Here is a 15,350-nt window from a genome sequence, read left to right on the forward strand (position 1 = left end):
TGCAAACACATAGAAGTCCTCACAGTTTTTACCTCTGCAGGTACTCTCCTGGGAAGCTACTTAAGAATGTGTTTAATAATGTGAGATAGTTCAGTTCAGCACATAATGATGCTCTCTGTAACAGGTAAGAATGCTCTCGGCTAAGCCTGATGACCTGAGTTTGACTCTCAGAACCCACAAGATGGAAGGAAAGAACTTACTCCTGCAAGCTGACTTCTGACGTCAACACACATGCTACGGCACAGGCCTGCACATACAAATAAATGAACAAACAAATAAATAAGTGCCTTGAACACTGGGAAGTAAATCAAGAAAGATAAACATGTAGGGTGAGGCAAGAGAGTCCCCTGTGATGATGCCAAGGGAAGGCAGAAAGAGTGATATAAAGGTCAAAGGCATCAGTGCTCAGGAATCACATAAGGCTGAGGACAGTGGTAACCCCCATCAATCAGACCCAACACCTTCATGACTCAAGGTCATTGGCCAGACCACACAAAATGGTCTTGTCTCCACAGTAGTTATTCATTGCTATTCTGAGCAATGCTGTGGTCTTGCTCAACAAATCTTTAAAGCAATACCCAACAAGAAGGAATTGTTTCCTGTAGTCAATTTTCCACTCTTTGGGGGCCCGCTGCCCAGCTCCCAAATAGATACACAGAGACTTATTCTTACTTATGAATGCCTGGCCTCAGCTTGGCTTGTTTCTAGCCAGTTTTACTAACTTAAATTATCCCATTTCTAACTACATTTTGCCTCTGGGCTTTTTATCTCTCTTTAGTCTATATATCTTTTTTTCCTTCTTACTCTCTGGCTGGCTGTGTGGTTGGGTGGCTGGCCCCTGGCATTCTCTTCTCCCCTTTTTCTCACTCCTGCCTAGCTATTGGCTGTTCAACTCTTTATTAGACCAATCAGGTGTTTTAGGCAGCAAAGTAACACAGCGTTACAGAGTTAAACAGATGCAACATAAAGAATGCAACACATCTTTGCATCATCAAACAAATATTGCGCAGCATAAACAAATGTAACACATCTTAAACTAATATTCCACAAAAGTTTCCCATTGGCTCACCTGTCTTCTAAAATAAAGCACATTACTTATTGGAAATTCGTCCAACAAGGTGGTTGGTACTACCAACTCATGGCGCTACCAAACAGTTCTAGTCATGAAAAGATTATCCAGGCGAGGTGTCTTATAGTCAGGTGTACTATTGCTGTGAGGACGCACCATGACCAAAAGAAAGTTTGGGGGAAAAGGGTTTATTTGGCTGACACTTCCACATCCATAATCTATCTCTGAAGGAAGTCAGGACAAGAACTCAAACAGGGTGGGAACCTGGAGGCAGGAGCTGATGCAGAGGTCATGGAGAGGGTGTTGCTTACTGGCTTGCTTATAAGGGCTTGCTCAACCTGCTTTCTTATAGTACCCAGGTCCACCAGCCCAGGAATGGCACCACCCACAGTGGGCTAGACCCTCCCCATTTGATAGCTAATGAAGCAAATCCCCTCAGGCTTGCCTACAGCCTGATCTTACAGAGACTTTTTCTTAATTGATGTTCCCTCTGCTCAGATGACTTTAGCTTGTATCAGATTGACATAAGTCTAAGCCAGAACACTAGGAGACTAAGAAATCATCCCAGAATGATGGCACAATAATCAGCTGCCCTCACTCCATTCGATGTGATCTAAAAATTTAGGCATGAAATATATCAGAAGACAGGAATCACAGCATGAGAGATAAAGACTAGTGTGAACTAGCAGCAGGTTAGGTAAGACTCCTGAGAACAAAGAAGATTACTGGATCAGAAGACATAAACAAAAGAAACTCTCCAAAGGAAAAACGAGGAGAGAAAAGTGGGGGAGGGATTAGCAGAAAATCAATGAATTATGGGACTTCTAGTGGTCTGTTGTGCACATAGCTGAAGTCCTTAAAAGAGAGGAGGTTAAAAAGGGCAAAATTATATGAGGAGTGGAAATGTGCAGATCCATGATAGGCCATTTGTATAACATGCACCAGGTCCAAGATTCGGTCTCCAAAACTGTGAGCGCAAGACGGTAGCCTGAAGTTTCCCAAATGAGATACAAACTACAAACACAGAGAAGTAAGAAGTCTGTGACCTTCAAGCACAAGGAATATTAGTAAAACGAAGCTAAAGTTTCTAAATGTTAAATTGTCCAAAATCGGTGCTAAGGGGAGAACTGGAGGCAAAATATATCTTATACACAGAAAACCAAAATCTAGTTTACCATCAACATTACATTGGAAACAAAGCAAGAAAGGAAACAGAGGAATGCTGTAATACACTAAAAGGAAAAACAAGAATGCCCCCTTTCCTGAGAAACAAAAAACAAAACAAAACAAAACAAAACAAAAAAACCACCAAAAAACCTCTGTACTATTTGCTTTGTTGCTACAATAAACATCACCACCAAAGCATCTCGGTAGAGGGAAGGGTTTATTGTATCTTATACTTCCAGATCACAATCTGTTGTTGAAGGACATAATTACTAAGAAACTTATGGTGGGAACCTGAAGCAGAAACCATAGAGGGACTAATCACTGATCTCTGGCTGAGGCAGGAGGCCAGCCTGGATCACCTAGCAAGTTCCAGGCCAGCCAAGACCATGTAGCGAGACCCTGTCTCAAGAAACCAGATAACCTACACCCTCTAGATAACCGTGAAGTTAGAATTTTATGTAATTAAAAAATGACTGCCCCTTTGGGTTGCCTGCTATGAATAATAACTTTGTGCATTATATTTTAACTGAAAATAATACTGGCTTTAAAAATGGGGCCACAGGGCTAGGGAGATAGCTCAGTGATTAAGAGAACTGACTGCTCTTCTAGAGAACCTGGGTTCAAATCCCAGCACCCATATGGCAGCTAGCAGCTGCCTGAAACTCCAGTCTTGGGAATCCACACCCTCACATAGTCACACAAAGATACATGCAGGCAAAACACCAGTACACATTGGGAAAAAAGAAAGAATGGTGCTACTGTCTTCCCATGTAACAGAATTGTTATATACACATAGTACAGATAAGGTTTGGGGGTGTTTTTTGTTTTAACTAAGCCTCTTAAATTACAAAGAAACAATTTTCTTCCTATCTTATTGACCACCCCACTAAATGCACCAAATGAGCAGAGTGCACACAACATCAGCTATTGGGGAAAGCTTGCCTGATCACACACCACTGGGAGGAAATGTTCATTGTATATCTCAGGAATTACCTCCTTCTGTTGTGCTGGCCAGAATCCAAGAGCTTACTGCAGACCAGCCAATTTCATTCCGGCAGGACACACCGATGCTGTAATTAGCCAGGGCTTGCAGCTGCTGGATTTCATACAGATGTGGCGAAGCGGAGGTATTAAAAATCATGACTGAGTCATTACTCAGCAGGTCAGCTTCCTTGACCTGAATGAACAGTGCAGATGTGGACCAGCATTAGTAAGGTGGAGAGGATGCCAGACTTGGGCACACAAGTGCTGGGTGCACGTAGCCCTTCCTCTGTGCCGGAGGAAGGACTGTTTTCATTCAGGACACACACAGAATTTCCCATCAGCATTGCTGGTGTTATTCATGTCATTCCGGCAACAACTGACGCCCTCAGGAAAATGCCTACACTATAGAGCTTCACTGTGGCGAGCAACAGATAGTTACTGTGATAATTATGTTATTAACATATTAATAATTATAACTCATGCTGTACTCAAATGAAAAGTGGCCCCTCTCCTCCCAGATCCACTTGAGTTCTTTTTTCAAATTTAATATATATACACACACACACACACACACACACACACACACATATATATATATATATATATATACATGTGTGTGTATGTATATAATTGTTTTGCTTGCATGTATATCTATGTGAGGATATCAGATCCCCTGGAACTGGAGTTACAGACAGCTGTGACCAGCCATGTGGGTGCTGGGAATTGAACTCAGGTCCTCTAGACGAACAGTCGGTGCTCTTAACCTCTGAGCCATTTCTCCAGCTCCTACTTGAGTTCTTAGTCTAGTCTTTTGTTTCATGGTATGTAGTTCTTTTAATAATTTCCAGATCTCATTTTAGAAGATGGATTTCTTGACTTTTGTCATCATTATTGATTTATGGCAATATGAAAAGCAAGCACAAAATATCATCCAATCATATTTTCAGTACTTCCTAAGGAGTCACATGCTTGTGGGTTTTTTTTTCTTCCAGACTCTGTATTACCACTACTTCTGACACAGTACCAATGGCTTTGCTGAGATTTGATTACTCCTGTGTAGTTTATCATGAATTTCAAAGCTCACAACGTAGGTTTGTGGAGATGGCTCAGTAGTTAAGAGCACTGGCTCCTCTTTCAGAGGACCTAGGTTCAATCCATGCTTCTGAGCTAGCAGATGTGGGTCCTGGGAAATTAATTAAGGTTCCCTGGAAGAGCAGAAAGCATTCTTAATCACTGAGCAATCTCTCCAGTCCCTCTTTAAAGCTTTTTATGAGCATATGCTAATTATACATAATAACGGGTTTCAACATAACATTTTCAGGCATGTATATAAATGTGTTTTAATTATATTCAATCCCCATTGCATTCTCTTGTTCCCTCCACCCCCTTCCTCAACCTGGTCTCCCTTCTACTGTTATGTCATTTTTTTAAAAAAAATATTTTTTATTTTATGTGTACAAATATTTTGCCTGCATGAATGTGTGTGCACCATATACATGCCTAGTGTTGTCAGTGGTCAGAAAAAAGGCACCAGGTCCCCTGGAACTGAAGTTTCAGGCAGTTCTAAGCCTTCTTGTGGGTGCTGGGACTCCCCAACCTGGATCATGGCAAAAGTAAATAATGCTCCTAGCACCTGAGCCCTTCTCCAGTACCGTCGTGACTTTGTGTGTATGTGTGTGTGTGTGTGTGTGTTTGTGTAAAATGAGTTTCCTTAGGATTGCTGACAGGAGCATGGGTGAGGGGTTATTTCCAGAACCACAGGCATCTTGCCAGTGGCTACACTACTGAAAAAGGAGTCCTTCCCTCCCTCCCTCCCTCCCTCAGCAATCAGTAACTGCCCACAGAGCCTCAAGAAGGAATAAAGCCCTATGAGCTGCTCCCTGTTAACAATTAGGAACGGCCTATTTATTCTAAGGAAGGAAGAGGCCTCCTAAGCACACACCCCAGTCCATGACAGGATATTGGTAGGTCTGGCTTTGTGCAGGTCTTGTGTAAGTGACCATAGCTGCAGAATTCGAGAGTGCAACGGCCTTATTGTGCTGGGAAGACCACTGAAGCATGTTTAAAATTTCCAGCACTGTCCCTTCCTCCAGACAGAACCACCTGCACTAGCCAGGGTTCTTTAGAGGAACAGAACTGATCGAATATATACAAAGGGGATTTATTAGAATGGTTTACAGGTGCTCCAGCTAGTCCAACAGTGTTGGCTGTCTACCGACCGAAGGTCCAAGAACCCAGTCATTTCAGTTCACGAGGCTGGATGTCTCAGCTGGTCTTCAGTAGATGTCAGAATCCTGAAGAAGTAGGCTCCAATGCCAGTGAAGGAACAGGCTCACAGGTGAGAGTGAGTGCAAGGAGGTAGAAAGAGCAAGGGTCCTTCTTTAATGTCCTTTACATAGGCTGCCAGCAGGAGGTGTGGCTCAGATTAAAGGTGGATCGTCCCACCTCAGAAGAGCTGGATTAAAAGTGGGCCTTCCCATTTCAAATAATTTAATTAGGAAAACAATCTCTCCCAGGTGTGCCCAGCTGCTTGGGTTTTAGCTAATTCTAGATTTGGTCACCTGACTTCTGACCCTGGTCGCGCTGACTTCTAAAGTACTAGGTAGGTCTTGAAGAAAGTCAAAGTCTTTCAAAGAGAACAAAGATTCGGAAGTAATCAGAAAATTCTTATCCGGCAATTTACATTTTAGGGGGAAACTGAGGTTTTGAGGTGCAGGTTATCTTGCCGGAAGAGCCTGTCACCTTTGAATTGCCGCACTCCTTTTCTTCTGGGCGAGGCTGAGGTCCATAAATTTACACTTTAGATTCTGCTCTTCTGGCTTCCGGCTTCTGCGCCTACAATCTCATTCTCAGGCTGTTTCACAGAGGGATACACATCTACAAACATGGCCTCAGGAATCTCCCCGTGGAGCCACAACCCTTTCCCAAGCCCCCTCATTTCCATGCCATGCCTGCTCTTTGCGTGCCTTGTTGACAGAGCTAGTGTGACTGTTGCCTTTGCTTCTTTTTAAAGGCCTGTGATTTGTTGTCACCGGGCAGAGTGGGGACCGAACTCCAGGCCTACACACACGCTAGGCAACTGCCTGCCACCGAGCTACACACACCTCTGAGCCTCCTCAAAGTTTCTATTTTGAGAGTCTTGATAAGTAGCCCAGGCTGCTGGCAAATTTGCCTTCATTCCCCCTTCTCAGTCTCCAAGTAGCTGAGTTGATAACACACTGGGATTTGCAGCCGTCGTGTCCAGCAAAAGTCTGTCAGCCGTGGAATAATCCTTCTCTACACTGTGTGAATATCTGCCTCTGTGGTTTAATAAGCAAGCTGACTGGTCAGTAGTTGAACAGGATACGAACTGAAAATGATGGAATGAGGAAGGGGCAGAGTGAGAGGAGACACTAGCCAGCCACCAAGGAAGCAGGACAGATAGAAAATGAGGTAACAAGCCATGAGTCATGTGGCAAAGCATAGATAAGAAATATGTGTTAATTTAAATGAACAGTTAGGTAGTAATAAGCCTGAGCTATCGGCCGAGCATTTGCAATTAATATTAAGTTTCCGAGTCGATTACTTGGGAGCAGACGGTCGGGACAGGAAGACTCCACCTACATCTGTCCTTCTCATGCTATAACATGAAGATCCCCGCTCTTGCCTGGAGTTGCTTTAGTATTGCTCAGTGGTCCTTTATGCTTTTCTCCCTCCACTCCAACAGAAGCTCCACCTGAAGAGCACGCACAGTTGCCAATGTTTTGGGGGGAGCTGGGAAGCACAGGAAAGGATGGTTTCATGGTTTCTATCTCATCCAGTACACCTTTCTCGAATCTCCTTAAAATGTTTACTTCATTGTCTTTACCGCCACCAAAACTCCGCAATTGCTTCCACATTGCCCACCAGATCTATGTTCACAGAGCGAGAGACCTGGGTTCTTAGCAAAACTCTAGTCCTTGGCCAAACTCCCCATCCTCCTGCCCTGTCCCATTTTGCGTACTTCCTGTTTGGGAATGGGGTTGGTTATGGGGGAGATTAGAAGTGGTTTGTCTACCACATGTATGTATATATATATATATATATAATATATATATATATATATATATGACAGAACAGTAGTGGGTAAAACAGAAACAATTTGGGGGGGGGGAATATTTAATTCAAAGAATGAATTCCCTTAGTAAGGGAAGTGCATCTAAGGCCATGGATGTAGTAGCGTTCTTAGTCAGGATAGGTGTACTTGCAGTTTAGCATAAGGACCATAAATAGACAATTTGGAACATTTTGGAGTCCCCTGGGGGATACTATGAGGGTGGCGTGGAGGCCGAGTTCCACCTCTGACTCAGACCTTATGGGTGACAGGAAGGTACCAGCTGGCCTGAGAAGCCACCGCCGTTCAAGAAACAGAGACCATGTGCTTATCTTGGGGGTGGCTTTTTGGCAGAAATTACTTTTTGTTCTTTCATATTAAACTATGCACTGACTTCCTGGTGACCAAGCACTAAAACTAAGGTGGAGGAAAGCTTTGGCTCTGTGCCCCAATCCCTTTTCCGGAACCCTGTGTGAGCATTTACAGGCAGGCTCTTGGGAAAACATAGAATTTCTAAAATGGTCCTCCTCTGTGGACCCAGCGGGAAAAGGGCACAAAATGGCAAGGAGCATGTGAAGGAGCTAAAAATAGAAATGGAGAGTGTGTCCCAAAAACGGACGAAGAAAGAAGGCATAGCCAGGATCAAAGGAAGGGAAAGGGTGTGTCCCGAAAGGTAGCAGTCAGTTTAAAAGGGCAACGAGCTACGCTCCATACTTGGTCCCTTCAGGAAGGGGGACACTGCAGACAGCTTCTAGACTCCCTGCAGGGCTTCCACAGGAAACAAAGGGTGCTCTATTAAGTATGACGTTCAGAAAAATAAAAACCAGGTTTTAAGATAGGTAAATATCAAGACTGTGTGTGTCACTTAGCTGGCTTTCCTGTGGCGTTGATTGTCTAACAATTCCACCAGAGATGGGAGCGAGAAAGACTGAATGGAGGCTGAGCTAGCTGGTGATCTGAGCGCAGAATGACCACATCGGGACCACTGTGGTCCCGATGGTCCAAGGTGGGCAAGGAGAGCCTGTCATTTGTCAGCCTCAGGATGCTTTATCATTTAGGTCATGACTCTGCGAAGCCACGGCAAAGTCAGAGAGAACGGGTTAAGCTGGTGCTTGATTCTTCGCCTTCCAAAGTGACCCGGTGCTTCCTGACATCCCACTGTCTCACCCTACCTCCTGTCTACTCTGAGGCTCACTCTCTCAAAGTGGGGGTGGCAGTAGCCATTCTCTCTGTCTCCCTGAAGTTTGCCACTCTCATGAGGGAAGGTATTGCCGTACCCTCTCTGGCTCCTCAATTTAGCAACTTAAACTTGTAGCCTTACAGAAGCCGGTCTGTCACTTCAGCTATATCTATAAGACTAAATGTCAACACCTCAGGGTACTCTATAATAGAGTTCTGAACTCACATGATGTGGGATGGCCTTCTGTATGTGTGTTGCTTTATTGGTTGATGAATAAAGCTGTTTTGGCCAAAGGCTTAGCAGAGTAAGGCCAGGTGGGAAATCTGAACAGAGATAGAGAGAATAGGTAGAGTCAAAGAGATGCCATGTAGCTGCCAAAGGAGAAAGATGCTGCTGTAGGAAGCTTTCTGGGAAGCCACAGCCTCATGGCGAGACACAGATGAATAGAAACGGGTTAATTTAGGATATAAAAGCTAGGTAGGAATACACCTAAGCTATTGGCCAAGACATATTGTAATTAATATAGTTTCTGTGTGAGCATTCAGGTCTGGGGGGGGGCCGGGCAGGAACAAAAGAACAGCCTCTGTTTACACTCCCGCAGAGCAAAACTGATGGAATTAAAGGGAGAAAAGTTTAAGAAAAGTAAGAGTTGAGACCCTGACCCCTCATTCACAGTTACAGAGAGGAACCCTAGACAGAAGAGCAACAGCGATACAGGATAGACTAAGACAATGAACCAACTTGGCTAAACTGTTCTACACAGAACACTCCTGACAGCTGGTTTACATCCTCCTCAGTCCCTGGCAGTCTCCAGGACAGGACATAACACTGTGTCATTCAACCGGCCTTAATAGATTTTAAATGACCGAAATGAGTCTAAGCATCTTCTAACGGACTGCGAGATATAAACAAAGAAGTCGAGGCCATGGCCCCATGGGTAGGAACACTTGCTGCACAAGACTGGAAACCCAAGTTCAGATCAGCAGCACCCGTGTAAAACGCTGAATGCACCTGTGCACACAGACTCTTGTAGCCCCAGTGCTGTGGGAGCAGAGGCAGAATCTCGGGCTTGCTGACCACCAGCCTTGCTCCAGGTCTCAGTGAGAGATTCGGATGGAGAGTGATAGGGCAGGACACCAGACAGCCTCCTCTGGCTTCCACACAGGCATGGGTATATGCGCCTGTACACACACAGGTGCAGACACCACAGACACATAAAAGAATAATTTAAAAAAGCGTGGGATTTAAACACATTCCTAAATAATCAAGAAAAAGAATCTTAAGGAAAAAAAGACAAAACAAAAGCAAGCAGGAAACACATTGAGATGAATGAAAACACCGCAAAACAAAAATCTCCTGGGGATTCATCTCAAGCCATGCATGCAGGGAAATGGGTGGCACAGATGTGCAGCATAAATGCCCATATTAAATTTCTCTCAGCTAGGCAGAGTGGCACACGCCTGTAATGTTAAGTGCTTTGGAGGCAGAAACAGGAAGAGCAGAAGTTCATGGTTATTTATGGCAATAGTGAGTTGAAGGCCAGTATAGACTACACGAGGCTGACTCTGTCTCTAAAAAGTTCATTAATCAGTCAATCGGGAGGATTTCCTGGTGAGAGACTGTAGACACAAGAAGGGCTACCACTTACAGTGCTTGGCAGATTTACAAACAAAGTCAGGCAGGAATTAAGCAAGGCTGGGAGCGGTAGGGCGAAGACAGATACTGTTTTAGAGATACTGCATGTTTTCATTTTTCAGAGAAGGAACAGCTGTCATATAAGAGGAGGAGGCACCAAGAGCAGAGAAATTAATTCCAGTTGGTATGAAAAACATTTGGTTATAAACACAAAATTCTCTGGAAGTCACTTCCCCAAACTGAGTTGGAATGACTAATCTATGTTAGGGTAATGTGCTTGTCTTTTTTAACATTAATTTTATGTATTATTATTATTATTATTATTATTATTATCATCATCATCATCAATATCATCATGGGGGGAACACTTTGTGCCATGATACACAACTGGAGGTCAAAAAACAATTTTCAAGACTCAATTCTTTCCTTCTACTGTGAATTCCAGGAATCAAACTCAGGTTATCAGGTTTGTGGGGCATCTCGCTGGCTTGGTTAACAAGGTTTTCATGAGGAAACCAGATATTCAGGAAACCAAGAACAATTCCATCCCTATGCACGATAAAGGACAAGGCAGAATCATACTGTTAGCTGACAGTCCCCAGGTGACTGGTAACTAGCTCCTACACACTGCGTCTGGTCTGACTGTGGAGTTAGTAGTTCTCTAGCCCTGGTGTTGGCATCAGATCTTCATGGGCCTGAGTTCTGGTCCCCACAGTGCTAGTGTGTTTTAAGCAAGAGATACATATCCACAGAATGCCCTGGCTACAGTGGGGACTCAGTAAGTAATAATATTGTTACACATTTCTGTTTTCACGCAAGGAACACTCAAGAGCACAGCCTATATCATAAGAAGGTATCATTTCGGGCAACTCACCCATATTTTTCTCAGCCCTGTTTCATTGTAACTTTATGTACTGTTAAAAAAGATCAACAATCCCCAGGTTTCCCATGAGACAGTGGCTAAGGAGCTTCATTTATCAGCGCACATGACCCACCTTGGGCTGGTGCAACCATCCTTTGTAACATCTGCCCGGGAAGAGCCATACTGGGAAGGAGGTGTGTAGCCTCCTGGACCCTTGGTCACAAACCGGCTCTCATTCAGGGAGAATTTTTGGAATTTATATGAATCTTTGTAATTTATAAAGAATTATCCCTGGCCTCATGACCTTTGTCCTTGGAAGCATGCTTCTCTCCTGGTTGGGGCCTGGGTCATAACGCAGCACTGTGGCCAGAGCATCAGAGACAGCCTGCGATGGTGGACACTGAGTAGGGGAGTGGAAGGGGCTCTGAGCAGAAGTGGAGAAATACCAGCCATGCCCACCCTGGGGAGGAGGAGGAAAAGCCAGAGCGCGCCACACAGCACCTCTCCATTCTGGAGACCTACCTGAATGCTGCAGTTCTGAAATGGGGAGTATCCATCGAAACCTGGGACCCAGGAGACCAAGATGCTGTGTGCTGTGCTGCTGAGGATGTGGACTTCAGTTGGTGGGGAGGGCATTGCTATGGACAAACAAACACACACACACACATAATCACAATGATAACCCACAGGGGGCCACAAGTATCAAACCAGCGGTTCTTGATCTGTGGGTCTCAACTCCTTTGGGGGTCAACCACCCTTTCACAAGTGTCATCTCAGACCATCGGAAAACACAGATATTTACATTATGATTCATAATGGTAGCAAAAAAAATAATTTTATGGCTGGGGTCACCACAACATGAAGAACTGTATTAAAGGGTCACAGAGTTAGAAAGGTTGAGAACCACTGCTCTAGACCAAGGTGGACTAGGTTACATAGACAATAAATCTTAAAATAAATGAAAGAAACACAAGTTTGGCCTCAATGCTGGGAAGAAAAGGGAGAAGGACCAGAAGCTCAAGGTCACCTTGTCTTAAAATAAACATTTAAACATTCCACAAGCTTTGGAAACAGGATTGAACTTTTAAAGAAATTCTCAGTGAGATTCTGCATGGCGCATAAACGTTAAGGCTTCCATTTTATACGTGTCTAAACTCTAAGAAGTTTAAACTCAGCAGAAGGTCTTTCCAAGCCTACACCCACTCGTGGATTTCTGAGATTCCCAGCATGCCTTTGAAAACTGTAAGAGCGGAATTTGTAGAAAGGAAGGAAGTTATACACTTCCTCCAGGAGTCACTTTTAGTTTGCGTTTTGGTTTTTTTTATTGTTGTTCTTTGTTTTTGCAATGAACTCTTACAAAATGCCATTTCCTATCCTCCATCCAGTTGATTTACTGAAACCGAAATCATGACTCTAGCCTTAGTTTTAAGTTCCCTTCTCTGCGTGCCCAACCTTTAACTTATTCAACACAGTCCACCTTTTCCTGGTGCTTCTCCGATTTCCCAAGGATATGAGAAAAGAACCATGAATCCAGTCTTGATTCTCCACTATCTAAAGATCAGAGAGTAAAACATAAAACGTGCTTGCGTTTCCATGAGTAAGGGTGACGATATAAAGGTAAAGTTGAATTTGTTTCTAGGTTTTCCTCTCCTTCCAGGTTTTGGGTTTAATACTTGCTATTACACAGGAGTAGAGGACAAGGTGATGAGCTGCAGTGTCTCTGCTCACATCTGCCTCTGCCTCTGTGACTGTCAATCAACTGCCCTGTGAGCTCCCATCTAGGGAAACGTAAGCACACGGGAAGGGAGAGGAGGAGACAGATGGGCATCCCTGTCGCTCTTTGCTCTCAACTGCCAGTTCTAAGTCTCCCTCTTGTTAGTCTTGTTAGACTCAGATCAGGCTCCGTTGATCCAGTCCTCACACCAAGGTCCCTGGCAAGCCCACCTCTGGGCTCTTAAAGGGCTAATGAGTACAAGGTGGAGGAGGGAAAAGTGAAAACAGGAAAAGCTTCCAGCTTATTTTCTCCCCGTGCTAAGCAGGACCACACTGGCTAAGGCTTGCAATGATTTATGTGCCGGGTACTGCTATGCGTGTTCTACTAATATTAAATCATCAAGCCTCAAAATAGGTAGGCTTTATGGTTGCCCCTATAATTATTTCCCAAACAGCACTGACACTAAAAAGGAAAAGGGACCCGTCTACTGTCACAAAGAAAATGAGTGGGCATGCCAGCCCCCCAGGAGATGGTGGAGAGCCCTGGCCTTCCTGCTCACCTTTGATGTTGATCTGCACACCCTTGGTCACGGTCAGTCCTTTGTCATTGTGGGCCTCACAGCTGAAGACCGCCGCCTCGGTCAGACCTGGGGTGGAAGGACACTTGTGAGATTCGAAGCAGAGAAAGAGGTTGTCCTGTGCCAGAAAGCTGCAATTTGGCCACCTTTTAGTTCTTGGTGCATAGCTTCTAGTCTAAAATGCAAAATTAATCTAAAAATATGTATAAAAATATTTTATATGTAAAAAATATTGTGCTAGCTACAGGAAAACAAACCTGAGAGGAAGCTAATGGTACCCAGAGCGGGGCAGCCCTGGACCTGGGGCAGCTGCTTTCATTCGTTCAATTTTTGAATGTTAAGGTAGTGAATTTAGACTTTTCTCCTTTCTTTTTTTTTCTTTAAGTAGGGGAGGGGTCGAGACATGGTCTCTCTATGTAGTTCTAGATGTCCTGGAACTCATTCTGTAGACCAGGTTGAATTCTATAGACCAGGTTAAACTCACAGAGCTCCGCCTGCCTCTGTCTCCTGAGTGCTGGGATTAAAGGTGCGCGCCACCACCTCCAGCCAGAGTTTAGTTGCAAACACAGCAAACACTACCCAAGCACATGCAGGCAACGATGGAGCTCATCAAAGAGGAGCAGGAACCAAGAGAAAGAGTTTCTAATGCCTAAGGCTGGAATCGGCAGAGCAAGAAAGTCACGTGACGGTGAATTACAACCCAAGGTATGCAATACAAAGGACCTGAAACTTTATTAGGTGTTATTAACTTTATTAAGTTTCAAGTCCTCTATATTGATAAAAATGGCAGATTAAATAAATGCTCCAGTAGTCTACATAGAGCCTCCTTCCTTAAGGAAGTGGGTGGAGCATGACTTAGGAAAGGGGAGAAGGAGGGCAGCCTTAGGCTACAGAGACGGACCACGCCCATCTCTGCCAGGCTGGCCAAGGTTCACGACGGGAAGTGACTGCTTGAGTTGACGGAATGTACCCTGAGATGATGGAAACAGCAGCTTCACTCTGACAGTCCTCTCGGAACACTAAAGCTTGTTCTGTTCATGTGAGAAATATCAGACAGGCCCAAGTTGTGGGACAATCTACAAAACACCTGCCCAGCAATCTTCAAAAACACCAAGACAAGGAAAACAAGGAAAGTCTGACCACAAGGTCCCTAATCAGACAGGCCCAGATGACTAAGGAGAGTGGAGGGTGATGTCCTGACGTCTGGAACAGGTGTTAAAAATCTAAGAAAATCTGAATGTTAGCTAATAAAAATGTATCCGAATCGGGACATCAGTGGTAACCACTTTATCACACTAATGTAGGGTGTTAAAAATAGGAGAACATGCAGAAGGGGGTCTATTGAGATTCTATGTTCTATCGTAACAGTTTTCTTTAAATGTGTATATTTGTACCAGGGCAAATATGGAAGCTTGAGAATAAAAAGAAGTTGATTCTCTTCTTCTACCATGCTGAAACAGAGTGTCTCTTGCTTCTGCTACTGTGCAGCCCCCTCCTGGCTAGCTGGTTCGTGAATTCAGGCAGTTCCCTAACTTTGAGTCTCATCTCACCCGAGGAGGGCTGGGATTACATATGCGTGCTATTGGATCCAGCCTCGTTTGGAGGTTCTGGATGTGAGAACTTGGTTTTTCAGACTCACGTGACTGGTGCTTCACCCGCTGACCAGTTACACAGTTTTACTGAAAAATCTAAAACTATTTCAAAATATAAATTTTTTTTAAACAAACACCAAACACACAGACAAACCTATATGCACTATGTAGTTGGTCTGGAAATTTCTGTATCTCTGGGACACAAAAGCAGTATTACCATAAACTGAAGATAAATACAGTTTTTTTTTAAATATGCCACAACTTGCTTTTACCTAAAAAGCTTAATTTGGGTGCTGGAGAGATATCTCAGTGGTTAGGGCATGTATTACTCTTCAGAGGACCAGAGTTTGGTTCCCAGCACCCATGTCAGGTAGCTCACCCAAGTCAACTCTAGAGCATCCTTCAGCCTCTTCTGGCATTTGGCTCACCTGCACTCACAGGCCCGTATACCCACATATAGGCATATACATAATTAAAAACAAATTTATCTAGTTTTCT

The 15,350-nt window shown here is 44.1% G+C and overlaps 1 protein-coding gene across 1 annotated transcript in view; it reads right to left on the reverse strand.

Moving 5' to 3' along the window:
* Positions 1-15,350, reverse strand: part of Mertk (MER proto-oncogene, tyrosine kinase) — a 107,817-nt gene that overhangs the window by 48,903 nt on the left and 43,564 nt on the right. The window contains exons 5-7 of the mRNA XM_048459528.3: positions 13,243-13,329; positions 11,492-11,607; positions 3,230-3,413 (exon numbers count right to left, since the gene is read on the reverse strand). Of these exons, the coding sequence (XP_048315485.3) occupies positions 3,230-3,413; positions 11,492-11,607; positions 13,243-13,329 (387 nt within the window). The remainder of the gene's footprint in view (positions 1-3,229; positions 3,414-11,491; positions 11,608-13,242; positions 13,330-15,350) is intronic.

Source organism: Myodes glareolus, chromosome 10 (assembly GCF_982192425.1).
Source record: "Myodes glareolus chromosome 10, mMyoGla1.1, whole genome shotgun sequence".
In the NCBI taxonomy this organism is placed as follows: Eukaryota; Metazoa; Chordata; class Mammalia; order Rodentia; family Cricetidae; genus Myodes; species Myodes glareolus.